This window comes from Hibiscus syriacus, unplaced genomic scaffold (genome assembly GCF_006381635.1).
Source record: "Hibiscus syriacus cultivar Baekdansim isolate YM2019G1 unplaced genomic scaffold, ASM638163v2 tig00111783_pilon, whole genome shotgun sequence".
In the NCBI taxonomy this organism is placed as follows: Eukaryota; Viridiplantae; Streptophyta; class Magnoliopsida; order Malvales; family Malvaceae; genus Hibiscus; species Hibiscus syriacus.
The window spans coordinates 2510433-2529387 of NW_024063178.1; the positions used below are offsets into that span (position 1 = coordinate 2510433).

General features: G+C 35.2%; 1 protein-coding gene across 1 annotated transcript; it reads right to left on the reverse strand.

The window, feature by feature from the left end:
- Positions 1-3257: 3257 nt before the first annotated feature.
- Positions 3258-4942, reverse strand: LOC120170686 (probable WRKY transcription factor 14). Its single transcript, XM_039178594.1, has 3 exons — positions 4383-4942; positions 3944-4084; positions 3258-3729 (listed from the first exon to the last, which is right to left on the reverse strand). Exons 1-3 carry the CDS (start codon positions 4940-4942, stop codon positions 3258-3260), a joined length of 1173 nt encoding a protein of 390 aa, XP_039034525.1.
- Between the last annotated feature and the right edge of the window lie 14013 nt (positions 4943-18955).

The following is an 18955-nucleotide window of genomic DNA, read 5'->3' on the forward strand; positions in this document are numbered from 1 at the left end:
GTAGAGTTCAATATGGTGATTATTTATTTCCTCTGAGGGTCCCATGTGTTGTAGCTGTATTGGGGTTAGAAGATAAAGACAATAGTGTTGAAGAAGTCATTAAGACGAAGAACTGGAAAGCACTTGCCAAGAAACATGAATTAAAGCCCAATGTGACATATGTTGGACTTGAAGAGGAAATTAAAAGCGAAGCTTATGACGGGGATAACCTGAAGGCCCGAGTACTATTGTACCTTGTTGGAATCTTTCTTTGTCCAACAGGTGATACATCCCCGAGCAAGGACAATATCAAGTTGATTTGTGACGAAGGGTTGAAAGGTGAATTGAATTGGGCTGAATATGTCCATTACAAATTGATTGAATCAATAATTAGCTTTCAGAAGGGCCAAAGGTAGACACCTCAAAGGGTGCATATCAATTTTAGAGGTAAATGAGTTGAATGATGTGTTGGGTTATAAAACTTGTAAGTATAGTTATCATAGAAAATGTTATATTTCATTATAAATACAGGTTGTATTGTTTGATTTATGATTTGATTGTGTAAGTGTGCAGACATTCCAAAGAACCGGAGTGGCACGCATCCGTGCGTGGGGGAAAGGAAGAAGTGGTTCGAGTTATGGCAAAATTGAAGTTGGGAAGACCGAGCAAACAAGAAAAGGTAATAAAAGTAATTATATAATATTAAGATTATAAAAATGTATTAATGTTGTAAGTTAATTTGGAATGTGTTGTAAGTTAATTTGGAATGTTATTGGCAAGGACGAAGCGGGGAGAAGAAGAGAAGGTAGAAGAAAAGGTACAAGAGAAGGTAGTAGGGGGATTGTGGTCAGGGGAGTGCAGGTAAATTTGACATTTTGATGTCTGAGTTGACAGAGGTAAAAAAACCGTTTATGATTGTTTGCAAAGTAATTATATAATATTAAATTTGACATTTTGATGTAAACGGTAAAAATCTACCGGTTTAATGGTAATAATTGTAAACATAAAGTGTCGATGCGTTTAATATAGGTATCGATACTTTTTTCAGTATGCTTCTTAAATAATTTGCACTCAAAATGTATCGATACACGTATTAAAATTTTCGATACTTATAATTTCGGAACCTATTACTTTAAAGTAATAGGTTAATTTACAATGAAAATGGTAAAAGTCAATCGATATAATGATAATAGGCGTAAACATCAAATATCAATACACATGTATAAAGTATCGATACGTAGAATTTCGAAACCTATTCTTTAAAGTAATAGATAAATTAACATTGTACATGGTAAACTTTTCTACCAGTATAATAAAAATAGGCGTAAATGTACAAGTATCAATATTGTCATATAAGTATCGATTTTTATAATTTCGAAACCTATTACTTTAAAGTAATACATAAATTAACAATGTACACGTAATATGTTGATAATACTGATAATAAATCAAGTAATTAATATATATATTTTTATCGTCGGATTTCTAAGGCCCCATCAGCTTTAAACAGTCGCTACCTATTACATTAAATAAGCGCTATTTGTTATGTTATTATGGTTGATAATGTGTCCAGTAATTAACCTATTTTGTTATCGTCATATTTTTAAGGCTCCATCAACTTAAACTTTTGTAAGATTTTAGGCGCTACATAATATGTTAATAATACTGATAACAAATCAAGTAATTAACCTATTTTGTTATAGTTGGATATCTAAGGCCTCATCAGACTTAAACAGACGCTACCTATTACATTAAATAAACACTACTTGTTATGTTATTATGGTTGATAATGTTCCAAGTAATTAATTTATTTTGTTATCGTCGGATTTCTAAGGCTCCATCAGCTTAAACTTTGGTAACATTTTAGGCTCTCATAATATGTTGATAATATTAATAACAATCAAGTAATTAACCTATTTTGTTATCGTCGAATTTCTAAAGTCCCATCAGTTTTAAAAATGCGCTACTTATTACGGTACATAAGAGCTACCTATATGTTATTATGGTTGATAATATTTTTAATAATTAATCGATTATGTTAAAGTCGATATTTTTTGACGCATTTTACATACAACGATAACATTCACGGTTATTACCATTATTATTACCAACACAAATAATATTTTCGATTAAAACATATAACATTTTTATAACACTTTTAATTGATCATCTATTTAACCAATCACATTATTTTTTAACCGTATTTTAACCGCCGTAACCTCCCAAATAATTTGTTCCGCTTCGTAGCGAAAACAAGAAGGAAAAGTGAAATAAAAGGTAAGTCCCATCCCCTTCTCTCACTGACAGAGGCTGAGATAGGCCCGGCCATGGCCCACCCCATTCTCAGAGAAAAAATAATATTTTTATAATTTTTATAATTTTAATTTTAATTTTAATTATACTTAATCAAAATTAAACTAATTAGAGTCCTATTTAATTTAAAATTTAGATACAATTTTATTTTTTTAAAATCTTAAATTAAGAGTTATTTTTTTATAAATTATATAATATGATGTTCTCTTTTTCTTATTTATTTATATTCATTATGTGTTTTTTAAATTTATTTTTTTAAAACATGGAGGTAATCAAATATCTTAACTGAAATTTGATGTTCTTATGCAGGTTTTTATTATTATTTTTTTAATTTTCACTCTATTTTTATTTTGTCTTTAATTACTTATGAATTTGTGGTGTTATTAATTATTTTTTAGTAAGATTATAATAAAAATTATTTTATTCAATTAAAGTTATTCGATATTTCTTTTACCTCAATCATAGATGGGTTTGATTTTATATAAAAAAAATTTATCTTAATCAATGAAAATTTTATATTTTTAACTATATATTTTTTTCTTCATAAAACTTAAAGCTCTTTCAGAACATGTAATTATATTAGTCTTAGTTATTGGATTTTTAAATTGAATAATTGTATATGAGTAATGTTAGATAAATTTTTTATTATATTTACGTTAACGCAGTAAATAAGAAAAATTCGTCAGTGCTCACTGAGTTATCACCATGTCAATGGGACGTACTCCTGTCAACTGTTGAAGCCTTCTGTTCTCAGGCTTTGTGTCCCATCATCCACACCAATACTCACAAAGGAAAAATAAAATTAACTGTGGGGACTCACTGAGTTTGCTCCCAGTTCAGCAGCCTCCCTTTCTTTATATTAATCTTCCCGACACTGTATATTCTGGTAAATAACAACATATCATAAATAAATCATCCCCCACCACCACCGCATGCAACTTTCAAAACCCACTTTTTGGCTTCATTCAAAACGAAGCGTTGTTGTTGTAATCAAACAGGCCGAATGGGTCAATGGGATGGTTTTCGTTTTGCATTTCATCTTCGTTGTCACCACCAAACAACAGGTTAAAAGGGTCCGTATCTAGTTCTAGTTCATCCAAATCTGCAAAAAGATCCTCAGTTTGCTGCTGTGATTTTGGTAATTCAGGTATTTCTTCTTTAACTGATGTGCTCTTTTTGTCATTGTTGCTGCTGGTCTCTTTGGCTGTGTTTTGGGGTTGAGAATTACTGGGTGAAGCAACCTTGGAACCACTACTAGTAGCATTGGCTTTTGATGGCTGAGACCTTGTTGAACCTGCAAGTGCATTTCTTTGAGTTGGCCATGGATGATTGTGCTCGGACGTGTAGCTGATCACGAGCATGTTCGGATCGGTTCGGCTTCGTTCCACTTGTTTCCTGGCTGAACAGCCTTTGGAACTGCTGCATCTGTAGTAGCCCCTTGAGTACAGATAATATTACATGAATCAATTGCCAATGAATTCGCAAATTGAAGGGAAAAGTTACACTACTTCATTAACATCATAAATCAGGGTTCGAGTTTTGGGTCACTCATATAAGCATGTTGGATTTGGTGATGATGATGATATGATCTTAACATGATGACATAAACTATGTAGCAGTAAAGCATACATAAACGCATAATGTACAGTACCTTGGATAAGGGGAGCCTTTGATAGGTTTCTGGCCATATTTTCTCCACGCCCACAGGTCAGAGGGAACCACTTCTCCACTAGACCGGCTGATTGCAGCTGCCGGTGCTGGTATACACACCACCTTCTTGGCCTGACACTTTCTGCATGTAAACAACAAAAACAATCTTCCTAAGGCAAGGTTGTTGTCTATTTGCTTGAGTTGTACACTTTAATGCAGGGTTATCAGACATTAAATCCATACTTCTTTCCGGCCCCTTAAAGATACAGACACACATTAAAGCTAATTACTTCCTGATAACAATCTATAAACCCTAATTCATAACATCAAGTTGACATCAATTCGAATACGATCTTATAAAATTCTTTTTCCTTCCGATTATTATATATGTAATAGTAATGGTTTGTTTGGTTAATTAGATAATTAAATATTACCCTAACTTTCTCTTGATACCGGGATTCCGCAGAGATGAGATCTGCACCGGGATTGAGGGGTTTACATTAAGCATGTCGCTTGGGAGCACAGCAGGCGCCTTATGTCCTCTGGGGGAAACAACGGCAGCACCCATCACCGGTGGATAACTCGGCGGCGGCGGCGGTGGCACGGGTTGTGGACTGGAGCTATGACCATGGAAGACGTGAACCCGAGAAAAACTGTTACAAGGACTCGTGGTTTCATCAAGACCACCGGTAGAAAAGCTTGAAGTGTCTTCGATATTAATCATATGATGATCGTTGGTGGAACTAGGGCTGCTAAAATAGCTGGAACCCGAACCGTTAAGCTCGTGAAGAAGAACTGGATCTCTCATGGTGGAGAAAGGGTCTCCGAAATCGTTTACTCTATGATATTCCATGGCTGCCGCCGACGATGAAAAACTCAGAGGATCGGGGGTGAATTGCTTCCATGGAACCGTATCTGATTGTTGAGCAGCAGAGGCTTGAACTATGTCGTTTAAATCACCTTGATAATTCTCCATTTCTAGACTAACAGCAGTGCTCATGCTAACATCAACATAAAAGATAACATGTAAGAAACAACCGATTCCACGATTTTACTTCTCTCCAGCTCCCCTCTGTGCTCCAATTTGCACCGATTAAGCCAACATAAGTTGAAAACATGCAGATTTCTGTCAATAACTTTGGTTTTTATGTCAGAACGGAGAGGTGTTTTGGTTATTACAGGAAACAAAATCAAAGAGGGGTGTTTTTTTTGGAAGAATGAGCGAGCGAGAGAGACGCTAACTTCTCACAAAACTGCTTTTTCTCAGCACGCAAACTAGAACAAGTTGAAGAGCGTCGAAAGAACAAAAAGAAAATTAGTTTTAAACTGCAAAATCACACTCATAATTTATAGTAGAACTGTAAGAAAATAATAGAGTAAAGAAGGCGTAAGGTGGGGAATTTATAGTTTAATGCCTTTTATCACACTAGTCTATATTTTTTAATTTCATTTGAATAATTGTTTTTTTAGTCAAATATTTTTTATTTAAATAAAATAAAAATTAAATCATTAAAAATTTTCACAATACCAATATAATAACTCATACAATAATCAAAATGTATTTCATTATTATTATTATTATTTTGGTAATACAGAGATAGAAACAGCAAGTTTACTCTGTGGATTTCATGTCCAAATCCACTAGATAAGCTACCACCCTAGGAGGACTCGTATAAATCATGGCACCTATTGGGTCGCCTCTGATGCTCGTGGCCAGCTTATCCGCCATCTTGTTGGCTTTACGGCCAATATGCCGTAACTTAACCTCCCAATTCTAGTCCAGCATCTCTCGAATTAAGACAGCGATAGTGTTCCGATCCTCACGTCCGATTGGCATCAAAAGCATCTTCAGAGCCACGGCACAATCAATTTCAATTTCTAAATTCCGGAATCCTAAATTCCAAGAATGGATCAAAGCATCATTTATTGCCCAAAGGTCCGCGTACAAGACTGCGCATATACCAATTCTCCGACAGAATCCGAATATCCACCGACCAGAGGAATCTCCCAAAACACCACCCACTGCAGCCATATTTTGCGGACTACCCACCGCTCCATCAGTATTAAACTTCACGAAATTTGTAGCAGGGTTCTCCCATCATGAACTTGGATGCCTTAGCAAGCTATTCTGTGATTCCGAACCTGCATTGTTAACAATTTCATCTTTGAGTCTCAAGGTCTAAGCCTAAATGTCTTCTCTATCAACCCAATTCTATTGAAAAACAAAATTACACCGGTGCTTCCATATTTTCCAGCAAATAACAGGAAAAAGGACTTTCCAATGGATTTTATTCTTTGGAAACGCAGCATCGCCCTTCACATTAGCTAGCAACCAAGCATCATTCGGCAGACTCATAAAGATGCTAAGCAATTCGTCTTTAATCACTCTTCTCCAGGTATCAAAAGCAGCAGGACACTTGCGAAGAACATGCTCCATGTCTTCAACTTCACTTTGACAAAGAGGATAGGAAGCCGTGGTATCTAATGGCGATAGAATCGTTCTCCATTGGTTAACAGTTTGCCATGAAGAGCAAGCCAGAAAAACATCTTAATTCTTTGCGAAATTTGGAGTTTCCATACGTTCTTCCACATACCTGGAATATCATCTTGGACAGGCAATGAGATATTGTTGTATTCTGATTTAACCGTGAAGATGCGATTCTCATTCCATCGCCATCCTGGTCTGTCATGTCCAAGGTAAGGTTTCGGAAGGATCGTTACTGCAATTCGATGAAGAATAGGTTCAGGAACAATAGCGTTTAGTCTCCTCCAATCCCATTCGCCATTAGTTGTAACCATTTCACTAACCTTTAGTGGCTCAAGTTTTGTATCATTTGAGCAATACGAAAATAGCGGTCTGAAATCGTCAAGCCAAGTGTCATACCAGAAATCTGTCCGTTGGCCATCTATAATGCTCCAAATCACACTATTTCTTATATCTTCCTACACACAACTCAGGCCTTTCCACAGTCTAGAGCAATTTAGCTTATCAATATTAACAGGAACATCGACATTCCACTGACATTTGCACTTAAGGACACAGACCCACAATTTATCCGCCCCTTCAACTAAATGCATTCCTGTTTTCATGAGGAAAACATTATTTTGCCGATCAAGATCCTTTAAGTCCCAATCCTCCTTTTTCAATCGGATAACTATGTCCCACTTAACCAAAGCGAGGCTGTTAGAACCTTTTTTTATTACTCCAAACAAATCTGCGGATAATTTTCTCCAAAGTTTCTCACACTCCTTTAGGCAACCAAGTCGATTGCATGGTATAACTTGGAATCGCCTGCAATACTGCCTTAGCCAACGTTATATGACCAGCAAAGGATAAAACTTTTGCCGCTCACCCAGAAAGCCTTTGCTCAACTTTTTCAACAAGGTATCTACACGTAACCTTGGTCACCCTATTATGGAGTAAGGGCACCCCGAGATATTTCCCGAGATTATCTACTTCTACGAATCCAAAGCTATGAGCTATTGTGTTGAAAATTCAATATTAACCTAAATAAGTTCACACCTAAATTAATTTGATGTCATTGCTTACATTAATTTAGTTTTGATGTCATTGCTTACATCAATTTAGTTTTGATGTCATTGCTTACATCAATTTAGTTAGGTGAAAATTAAGTATTTTTCTCATGTTTTAATTTAAATGATTTAGATTATTTAGTGATTATTTTAATGAGTGGTTTAGATTATTTCTTGTAACCTATAAATATCCTACTTGTATTTGAGTTTTATCATCCAACAATCAAAGCTTAATTATAAGCATTTGAAAGCTTTCTTAAGAGTTCTTCCCTTTTGCAATTTTGTGAGATTATTCTAAAGAGAGTTTTTCTTCTTCTCGATCAATTAGAGTTTTGACTCTATTTTTATTCAACAATTGGTATCCGAGCCACGTTTTTAAGGTCTCTTGAAATTCCAAGTATGCTCTGTGGCTGCAGCTTTTAACTGATCTTCCACATCAGAAAAGATTTCTTAAGATTATTGTCGGGGTTATTACAAACCTTGTGGAGCTTCTTTGTGTTTAGAGTAATTTAGTACTCTGCACGTTTGTTACTCAAGCTTGTTCGATATAATCAAAGCCTTGCCTTTAAGATGGGTGATCTTCAAGTAGTTGGAGGAATCAAGAAGCTCAACAACAAAAACTACAATACGTGGGCAACATGTATGGAGTCATACTTACAAGGTCAAGACCTTTGAGAGGTTGTCGGTGGTGGTGAAGTTACACAACCGGTGGTAGAAGATGCCAATGACATCTTGCGAAAGTGGAAAATTAAAGCAGGCAAAGCAATGTTTGCTTTAAAGACTACAATTGAAGAAGAAATGTTGGATCACATCCGGGATGCTAAAACACCAAAGGAAACATGGGACACTTTTGTTACACTCTTTTCAAAGAGGAACGATACAAAATTGCAACTCCTCGAGAATAAACTTCTAACAATGGTGCAACGCGGCATGGCGATTGCCTAATACTTTCACAAGGTAAAGTCGATATGCCGCAAAATTTAAGAATTAAATCCGACAGCTGCTATTGGGGAAGCCAGGATAAAAAGAATAATTGTCCATGGTTTGAGACCTGAATATCGAGGGTTTGTTACCGCTGTACAGGATGTCCGACACAACCATCGCTTGTTGAGTTTGAAAATTTGCTTGCAGGTCAAGAAGCCATGGCCAAGCAAATGGGAGGAGTCTCGCTGAAGGGTGAAGAGGAAGCGCTCTACACTAGCAAAAGTAGAGGCACTTTTCAGCGGTATACTCGCAGTGGATCTAAAAGGGATGGTGACAAGGTGAAAAAATACCAAGGAAATGGAGGCCCTCATTCAGGGGGGTCTTCCAAGAATCGCGGTAATAGTAGAAAGTTCGATGGCAAGTGTTACAATTGCGGGAAGATGAGCCACATGGCAAAAGACTGTTGGACCAAGAAAAAGCATGTTGAAAGTAATATTGGTACTTCCAGTTCGAAGGAGAATAGTGAAGATGGTTGGGACGTTGAAGCGTTATTTGCTACGGAGGAAGAAGAATTAGCTCTCACGGTAACAACACCAGAACGGATAGACTACAAGAATGATTGGATTGTAGATTCGGGCTGCTCAAATCATATGACGGGTGACAAACAGAAGTTGCAAAACCTATCTGAGTATAATGGAGGTCGTGTGGTGGTGACAGTTGATAATTCAAGGATACCGATAACTCACATCGGTAAGACGATAGTTACGCCTCGATATAATTCTAACCAGGTGCAACTTCAAGATGTTTATCATGTCCCAGGAATGAAGAAAAATTTGCTATCTGTGGCTCAACTAACATCATCAGGCCATTATGTCTTATTTGGTCCCCAAGGCGTGAAGGTTTATCATGACGTTAAAATCTCAGAAACACCAATAATGGAGGGACGACGTTTGGAGTCAATTTACGTGATGTCAGCAGAGTCTGCATATGTAGAGAGGACAAGAAAAAATGAGACATCAGATCTATAGCACATGCAGTTAGGTCACGTTAGTTATTCCAAGCTAAGTGTGATGGTGAAGAAGTCGATCATTAAGGGGCTTCCTCAACTAGACGTGAGAATAGACATGGTATGTGTGGGATGCCATTATGGTAAAGCACACCAATTACCATATGACGAGTCAAAGTTTAAAGGAAAAGAACCGTTGGAGTTGGTTCACTCTGATGTGTTCGGACCAGTTAAGCAACGGTCAATTAGCGGTATGTGGTACATGGTAACATTCATTGATGACTTCTCCAGGTATGTATGGGTTTTCTTTATGAAAGAAAATTCTGACACATTCTCAAAGTTTAAAGAGTTCAGAGACTCAGCTGAAAGAGAAGTAGGAAAGAAGATATGTTGCTCGCGCACAGACAATGGAGGAGAATATAGATCAAACGAGTTCTCTCAATATCTAAGGGAATGTCGAATACGTCATCAATACACTTGTGCCAACACGCCACAACAGAATGGTGTAGCGAAAAGAAAAAACCGACATCTTGTAGAAATTTGTCGAAGTATGCTACATGCAAAGAACGTACATGGAAGGTTTTGGGCTGAAGCAATGAGGACTGTAGCCTTTATGATCAACAGACTTCCTCAACCAAGGTTAGGATTTGTTTGACCCTTTGAGAAACTATGGAACATAAAACCTACAGTTAGCTACTTTTGAGTATTGGTTGTGTATGTTATGTGTTTGTTCCTGATCATTTACGGGGCAAATTTGACAAGAAAGTTGTTAGATGTATCTTTGTGGGATACGACAGCCAGAGAAAGGGGTGGAAATGTTATGATCCAATTAGTGGAAGATGCTACATGTCACGAAATGTGGTATTTGATGAAGCATCTTCTTGGTGGTCCTCAAAGAAGGAGGTATTGCCAGATTTGAGAGAATTTGGAGACAATCTACAACAAAAGATGGGGGAGCATGTTCAACTCCAAACAAGTTCAGATGAATCAGAAGATCCAAATGACGATGATGTCGAACAAAGAGTGACTCAGAATCCTTGGCAAACTGGCGTGTATCAACAACCAAACGAAGAAGGTGGGCCTAGTGAAACAGAAGAATCAATTCCACAATCTCAACTCCAAAGGTCAACAAGAATAAGAAGGCCAAATCCTAAATATGGTAATGCAACCATAATTGAAGAAGTAACAGAGCCTGAGACGTTCGAAGAAGCATCGCAGAGTTTTGAGTGGATGAAAGCTATGAAAGAAGAGATCGATGCACTTCAGCAAAATCAAACTTGGGATCTTGTGCCAAAGATAAAAGATGTGAAACCCATATCTTGTAAATGGGTTTACAAGATAAAGTGTCATCCTGATGGGTCAATCGAGAGGTACAAGGCACGATTGGTAGCTCGTGCTTTCTCTCAATAGTATGGACTAGACTATGATGAAACATTTAGTCCAGTGGTGAAACTTACAACCGTACGAGTCCTGCTTGCACTTGCAGCCAACAAAGACTGGAATTTGTGGAAAATGGATGTGAAGAATGCCTTTCTTCATGGAGAGCTAGATCGAGAGATCTACATGACCCAACCAATGGATTTTCAGAGCTAAGATCATCCTGAATATGTGTGTAAGCTGCGAAAAACACTCTACGGATTGAAACAAGCACATAAGGCGTGGTATGGTAAGATTGCTGAATTTCTAACGAAAAGTGGCTATTCAGTAACACCTGCAGATTCTAGCTTGTTCATCAAATTCAATGAAGGTAAGCTAGCTATCGTGCTAGTGTACGTGGATGACTTAATCATAACCGGTGATGATGAGGTAGAAATTCTTCAGACGAAGGAGAATTTATCAGTTCGTTTCCAGATGAAGGAACTTGGATAACTTAAGCACTTCCTTGGTCTAGAGGTTGATCACACACACGAAGGAATATTTCTGTGTCAACAGAAATATGCTAAAGATTTGTTTAAGAGGTTTGTAATGCTCAAATGCAAGTCAACTTCAACGCCAATGGAACCAAATGTCAAAATATATGCAATGAAGGAAAAGATTTGGAAGATGCAACAATGTATCGACAATTAGTAGGTAGTCTGATATACTTAACCTTGACCCGACCTGACATTTCTTATGCCGTTGGTGTGATGAGTCGGTATATGAAAAATCCAAAGAAGCCTCATTTGGAAGCAGTTTGACGAATACTGAGATATGTGAAGAGTACAATTGACTATGGTCTTTTTTACAAGAAAGGTGGAGACTACAAGTTAGTTGGTTATTGTAATGCTGATTATGCAGGAGATCATGACACTAGGAGATCAACAACTGGGTATGTGTTTAAGCTTGGCTCCGGAACAATTTCTTGGTGTAGCAAGAGACAACCAACGGTATCATTGTCAACCATTGAAGCTGAGTATCGAGCAACAGCAATGGCAGCTCAAGAGAGTACATGGTTGATACATTTGATGAATAATCTACATCAACTAGTAGATTATTCAACTCTGTTGTATTGTGACAACCAATCGGCAATTCGGCTGGCAGAGAATCCTGTTTTTCATGCAAGAACTGAACATGTGAAAGTACATTACCACTTTGTTAGGGAAAATTTTTTGCAAGAAGAGATTGAGATAAGGCAAATCAAGACAGATGAGCAAATTGCTGACTTGTTTACAAAAAGCTTAAGTGTTGGAAAGTTTGAACATTTTCGTCGTCAGCATGGCGTGATTCAAAGAATGGAGGCTAACATTGAGGGGGAGTGTTGAAAATTCAATATTATCCTAAATAAGTTCACACCTAAATTAATTTGATGTCATTGCTTACATCAATTTAGTTTTGATGTCATTGCTTACATCAATTTAGTTAGGTGAAAATTAAGTATTTTTCTCATGTTTTAATTTCAATGGTTTAGATTATTTAATGATTATTTTAATGAGTGGTTTAGATTATTTCTTGTAACCAATAAATACCCTACTTGTAATTGAGTTTTATCATCCAACAATCAAAGCTTAATTATAAGCATTTGAAAGTTTTCTTAAGAGTTCTTCCCTTTTGCAATTTTGTGAGATTATTCTAAAGAGAGTTTTTCTTCTTCTCGATCAATTAGAGTTTTTACTCTATTTTGATTCAACATATTGCATTTCTCTTAGCACCATCACAATTTTTAGAGAAGTAGATTTGAGTTTTTGCACTACTAACTCTGTGGCCCTATGATGGACAAAATATTTCCATAACCTCGTGAATTACCATCACCTGCTCCATTTCAGCTTCGACAAAGAGAATAAGATCATCTACGAAGAAAAGAAAAGAGATACCTGGTCCATTCCGAGATAATTTTGTCACCATGCTCCAGCATTTCCCCTATGGTTAATTGCATGAGATAGTCTCTCCATGCATATAACAAACAGGTAGGGTGACAAAGGATCACCCTAACGAATGCCCCACGAAAGAGTAAAGCATTCCAACATATATCCATTCTATAGCACCTGAGTAGAAATTTTCGTAACACACTACATAATCCAAGTTTTGACCGCTTTTTTCGACCTCATGGAATGTATAACTTTTTGAGCAAGAATGATATTATTCGTTATATTTCTCCTAGGAACAAAGATCGACTGATTCGGTGAAATCCATTATGGAAGAAGCTGCTTTAACCTGTTAACTAAAAGCTTGGTGATAACCTTATAAAGCATTGTACACAAACTTATTAGTCGGAATTGTGTTATTCTTTTAGGTGCCTCAACTTTAGGGATGACCACAAGGAGCGTTTTATTAGCCCATTGACTATAGTAAAACAGGTTTTTAGCAGTGTTTTTTTAGTCATATAGCGGCATTTTTAAGCGCCTCTAAAAACCCTTCTAGCGTAAAAAAATGCCGCTAAAGGTTATGCTTTTTAGAGGTTTTTTTTACAAACGCTGCTAAAGTTATGATCTTTAGCTGCATTTCTTTAAACGCCGCTATTTATATTTTTCTTTAGTGACATTTGTTCCAAAAAATGTCGCTAAATGTTCTTACATATAGTAGCGTTTGTGAATGTAAAACGCCGCTATTGACTACGTATACAGTGGCATTTTCTATATAAGCGTTATAAAAGATCTTGAACTTTAGTTGCGTTTTGTTTTAAAAACGCCTGTATTGATTATGTATTTAGTGGCATTTTATTATACAAACGCCACTAATTAAAACTGATTTTTCAAATGCTGTTTTATGCTCTTTTATTACCCAAATTTAAAATTTTAACCTATAACATTGTCCAATAAACTTGAAATCCATAACAACAAACTTGAAATCCATAATAATAAATCAAAGTTTACATTAAAGTGAAATATAATGTAGTTCAACATTGTTAACTAGAATAAACAAAACATATATCTAAAATAACACCTAAGATGGTGGACTCTGGGGTTGATTTTTACGTATCATATGTATCATAGCTTGAAGTTGATTTTGAAAGTCTTCATATTTTCTTGATATGATGCTTCTCTCTCTGCTTTTCTCGCTTCAGTTTCGGCTTTCATTTGAGCAAGTTTTTCATCCATTTGAGCCAACTGTTGTATACAATTGTCTACCGAACCAATACCTACATACACAATATTTGAAAAATGTATTATCCATAAATAATAATAATTGAAGTGTGTGTTTAGAGATTATGGGACCAATCTCGGTATGCATATAAAACTTGAAGTTGTTCTTCACGTAAACGTGAGCCATGGACTTACCAATTACCAAATCGTGTTATTTCATATCATTTGAGGCATTTGATGTTAATAAACAAATCTTCGAGAGCGTGGTTCTAGTACTAGAAGGAGAAAACTTATCCCTCATGGTATTGATGAGTAAAGGTACTTGTTTCATGCTCCTAGTTGTATATTGTTTTGGAGAGCAATGAACATGAAAATGGTATTGTTTTTTTTCTTCTTTTTTTTGGAGGTGGGCCATTCAATTATCGAAAGCTTTGCTCAAGGTGGAAAGACAATGATAACATCCAGGGTTTATCCGATAAAAGAAATCTATGGAACTGATAAATTATTCCTATTCAACAATGCGATCGAGGTAGGTGTTAATGCTTCACTTAGGATTTGGAAAATGAACTCTGCATTCAATCAGCCCTATCCAAATCTCGATAACAAGCCCCAATAGGATGTGTTAACCATTGGTTCATTCAAGTTCCTTGTGTCATTCAAAGGCAAAATGAAGTTTCTTGTACTTGTAATACACATGTTTTTTTTCTTTCCTTTTTTGCAAGACTAATAAGAATATTGTTACAAATCGAAGAGTTTAGATTAAAACATAACAAGCAGGGAAATCAAATCATCAAAGGACATCTCCAAATGCATAAGAGATTTGAATTTAACTAGAAAATTGTTTTAAAAGTGGAATTTAAGTCTAAAAACTGACCAGAAAATTGAAAATGTATTATGCAAAGATTTGTTCTAAAAAAAGAAGAAGATACGAGTAAATTGGTGTAACTTTCCATGGATGAACAACACAAACCTGCATTTTTTATCTTGTTTTTTAGTCTATAAATTTTTAAATTATCTTAAACATGAAAGAACCGACTTTAAATGACTTAAGGGATGAGTAAGTTATATATCCTAAAATAGGAGAAACATGAAAGAACCAACTTTAAATTTGTTCACAAATTATTATTATTTGAAATTTAATAGAGAAATTAAAACTGGATTCACAAATAATAACAAAAGCAGAGACTTCCCACCAAGCAAAAGCAAGAACAAATTCGAAATTCAAACTCTCTACAAAATCTCTTAAAGTGGGTTCACAAAAAAAAAACTTAAAATTTTAAACAAACGCAGGGAAATTATCTTTGTATTTGCTAAATAAAGTTGGAAGCAACAACCAAACCCTTAATTCATTCCAAAACCCCGTTAAGGAAACATTAATAAATAAAAATATCAAACCCATATATGAAAATAATCAAACATGAAAAAAAACTAAGTTTTAAGAATCAAAATAAAAAAAAATGGCTTACAAAGAAATGGGAGAGATGAACAATGGTCCAAGCGATTCCAGGAGAAGTACCCAAGAGAGAGAATAATGAACCATGAAAAGAAATCGACGGTGCTGGAGGTAAGGGTGGTTGAGCTGACTCGGAACATTGAGGATATCTTGATGGGCATGACGGTGAAGGCCACGGCGACGTCGAATAGTGCAATAGCTTCGTGGGTTTGGGTAAACGGAAGAAACCTTTGAGAAAGGTAAAGAAACAAAATGAAAATGGGTTAAAGGTTTTGGGATGATAAAAGAGTCAAAACTTACTGCATTTGTATTTAGAATGCTACTAATATATTGACCTATAGCGGCGTTTGTATTTAAAAATGCCACTAATGCACTTATCTATTGTGGCGTGTTTAAAAATCTTCACAAAAGATAGGCTATAGTGGCGTTTCTAGAAAAATGTGCTAATATTACCATTTTGTGGCATTTGAGATTTAAACGCCGTTATATGTATAAAATTAACGGCCTTTGCTCTCAAAACGCCGCTACAAACCTATTTTGTTGTAGTGATTCCTCAAGGATGCCCCTTTCAAAACAAATCAGTAACAAACTTGAAAATATCATTCCCCAAAATATTCCAATTTTGTTGGAAATTTTTTCCTAGTACCCGTCAATACCAGGAGCCTTCAACGAGTCCATCATGAATACAGTATGCCGCACCTCATCAAGTTGCACAACTTGAATTAACATGTTCAAGCGAGCCGTATCTAACTGATTAAAACCACCCAAGAATTTAGTCCATTTCACGAGCCTCCTTTCAGAGGTGAACAAATTCCGAAAAAAATTTGTTGCATGTTGCTGTAAGCGTGAATGGTCATCACAGCACGTGTCATCCTCCAATCTCAAAGCACGAACATGATTTCTCCTTCTTATATTCAGTGTCGAAGTGTGAAAAAATCGAGTATTACGATCACCTTTAGAAATCCATTGGCTTCAAGACTTCTGGTGCCAGACTTTCTTCTTGCGCGAGAACCATATCAAGATCTTTTTTGATATTATTGTAAAGTTCCGAGAGAAAAAGGCGAGTCAAAACCTTCCAAGGCAATCTCAACTCCTTGAATCCGAGCCAGGAGGAGCGTTTTCCATCTACCAATATGACCAAAAACTTCTTATTCCATTTCCTACACTTCTCTTGAAACGCAAGCAAAGAATCAAACATTGGGAAAATGTATTTCATTATTAACATAGCACAACACAACTACTGTAGTCACTTTATTATTATATGTAATATATATTGTTTCCGATGAAAAGAGTGTTGTTTTTTCAACAACAAAAAATTGAATTTTAATAATCACATCTACATAATGAGTATACATTTATTATCAAATTATTAATATAATTAATTATATATAAATATCTTCTTATAATTATTCTGATTAATTAAAAAAAGGTAAACTATGCATTTAATACTTAAATTATCGGTTTTGATCTGTTTTGGTATCCAAACTTTCAAATTTTTTTAAAAGCATATCTAACGTTTATTTTTTTATTTTATTTTAGTATCCCATCTTTAAAAACTTAACGTGCTTAGTACATAAACTATTAGTTTTGGCCTGTTTTAGTACTTAAACTTTCAATTTTTTCAAAACTTAACGTTAAGCTTTGAACGGGGGTACTAAAATGAAATAAAAATAAAATTTTAGGTCAATTTAAAAAAATAAAAGTTAAGGTATTAAAACAAATAAAAACTAATAATTTAGATATTAAACGTGTAATTTATCTTAAAAAAAATAAAGAAAGTATAAGAAAGATAAAAGGGATATTATCTTCAGGTGTGGGTTTGGAGAATTTATTTAATAGATTCGGCTTACCACGCGATTTGTGGACTTAATCAATGATTTTCATCCATCTCAATATAACTTTCAAATAATTATTCATTTTTTTCACGAAGAAAAAAAAATAAATGTTTACTTTGAAAAAATATAAATAAAACTTATTAATTGAGACCACATATAAAATGGATTAGGTAAATACATCTAATAATTTTTTTTTGTACCTAAAAGATTGTGATAGAAAAGTAAAGAAAAGACGCGGCAAGCTACCGCATTTCTCGGAGGAAGTGGTTTCGAGCCGATCGCCCCATTGGTTGCTTGTCCATTAACGTGTCGCCATAAAATAGAATATAAGACATTTTCAATATAATTACAATGAAATAAAACGCACTTATTTGATTATAAAAATGAGATAAATTCACAAATATGGCAAAAGTGTACGAATGAGTGATATAGCCGCGTTTTTCATTCTTCTTTGTTGACGACACATCCCTCTTTCAATGTCATTGGCCTAACCTTATAAATTTGCACATCCACCCTTCATTTTTATGTATATTTAAAATCCAGTTCTTTTAGTTTCATTCAAAATTTAATATCTCTACTTTTTAGATCTAAAAAATCAATTTAAATTATAAATCTCATTAAAAAAATTATATTAAATTTAACCCTAAACCCTAAAATAAGCATCCAAACTATATCCTTTTTCAGAAATAAATACATAATCTATTTTTGACTCATCAAGGTGTCTAACGTTACAAAGGTTATCACTTTAGGTGATCGGGCTATCAATGACGTTAGTTTTCTCCGTTAAGTGACATGTGTCACAACCTTCTAATTTGGTCAGACTGTAATTTCTCATAACCTAAAATCCTAGCCCTAGCCCTAACCCTAAGTCCATCTCCATTTTCAACCACGACCACTGCCTCTGAAACCTCCCTTGCCATCTTTTTAGTCAGACTGTAAAATCCTCAATATCAGGTTAGTGACTAAATTGTAAAACTTTAGAATTTGGTGATTAAAGCATAATAATTGAATAGTTCAGGGGTTTATATTGTAACTTGGTATTGGATTGAATTGTAAGAAAGATGGAATTGAAGGACAAATTGGTCATTTGCAAGGAATAATTAAATTTTTTATGGTTATATTAAGGCCACGTGGATGAGAGGAAGCAAAACTCCAAGCTTCTAGACTTCTCTTCTTCCCCTTTCTTCTTCATGCGTGTGAGCCCAAAGCAAAGGTAAGAATTCTTATTAGTTGCTTATTAGCTAAAATTTAAGGTTGGTTTATGATCATTAGATGATAATTAAACTTAAGGAAAGCTTAATTTGTCTTAAAACAACAAGATGAAAGGTATAGGAAGGATTAAAGAAAGGAAGTGAATAAGTGAAATCTTGGTAGAAAGATAGTAATTAGAATTGAAAGCCAAATTTGACTTGTCATCAACCTAATTAAGGAGTATGAAGTGTTAGAATTGGATTTAGAACATGTTGAAATTTGAGTGTGATTCTTGAATTATATGTAGAGGATCGAATTTTGAAGTTAAGAATGTAATGAATGAGTAGAAAGTAAGTTAAGCATGGGTAGGTGAGTTAATGATATAAAAGGGGTTGGAATATGGCACAATTGAGCTAGAATTAAGTGATTTTCGTGCTTAAAATGAGATTTCTAGGCTAGGGGTAACGGTACCAATTCAACAGGTACTGATACCTCAATAGTAAAATTAAAGAAGAAATTCAAGGGGTACCGATACCTTAAGGAAGATATCGATACCATCTTTAAACGACAA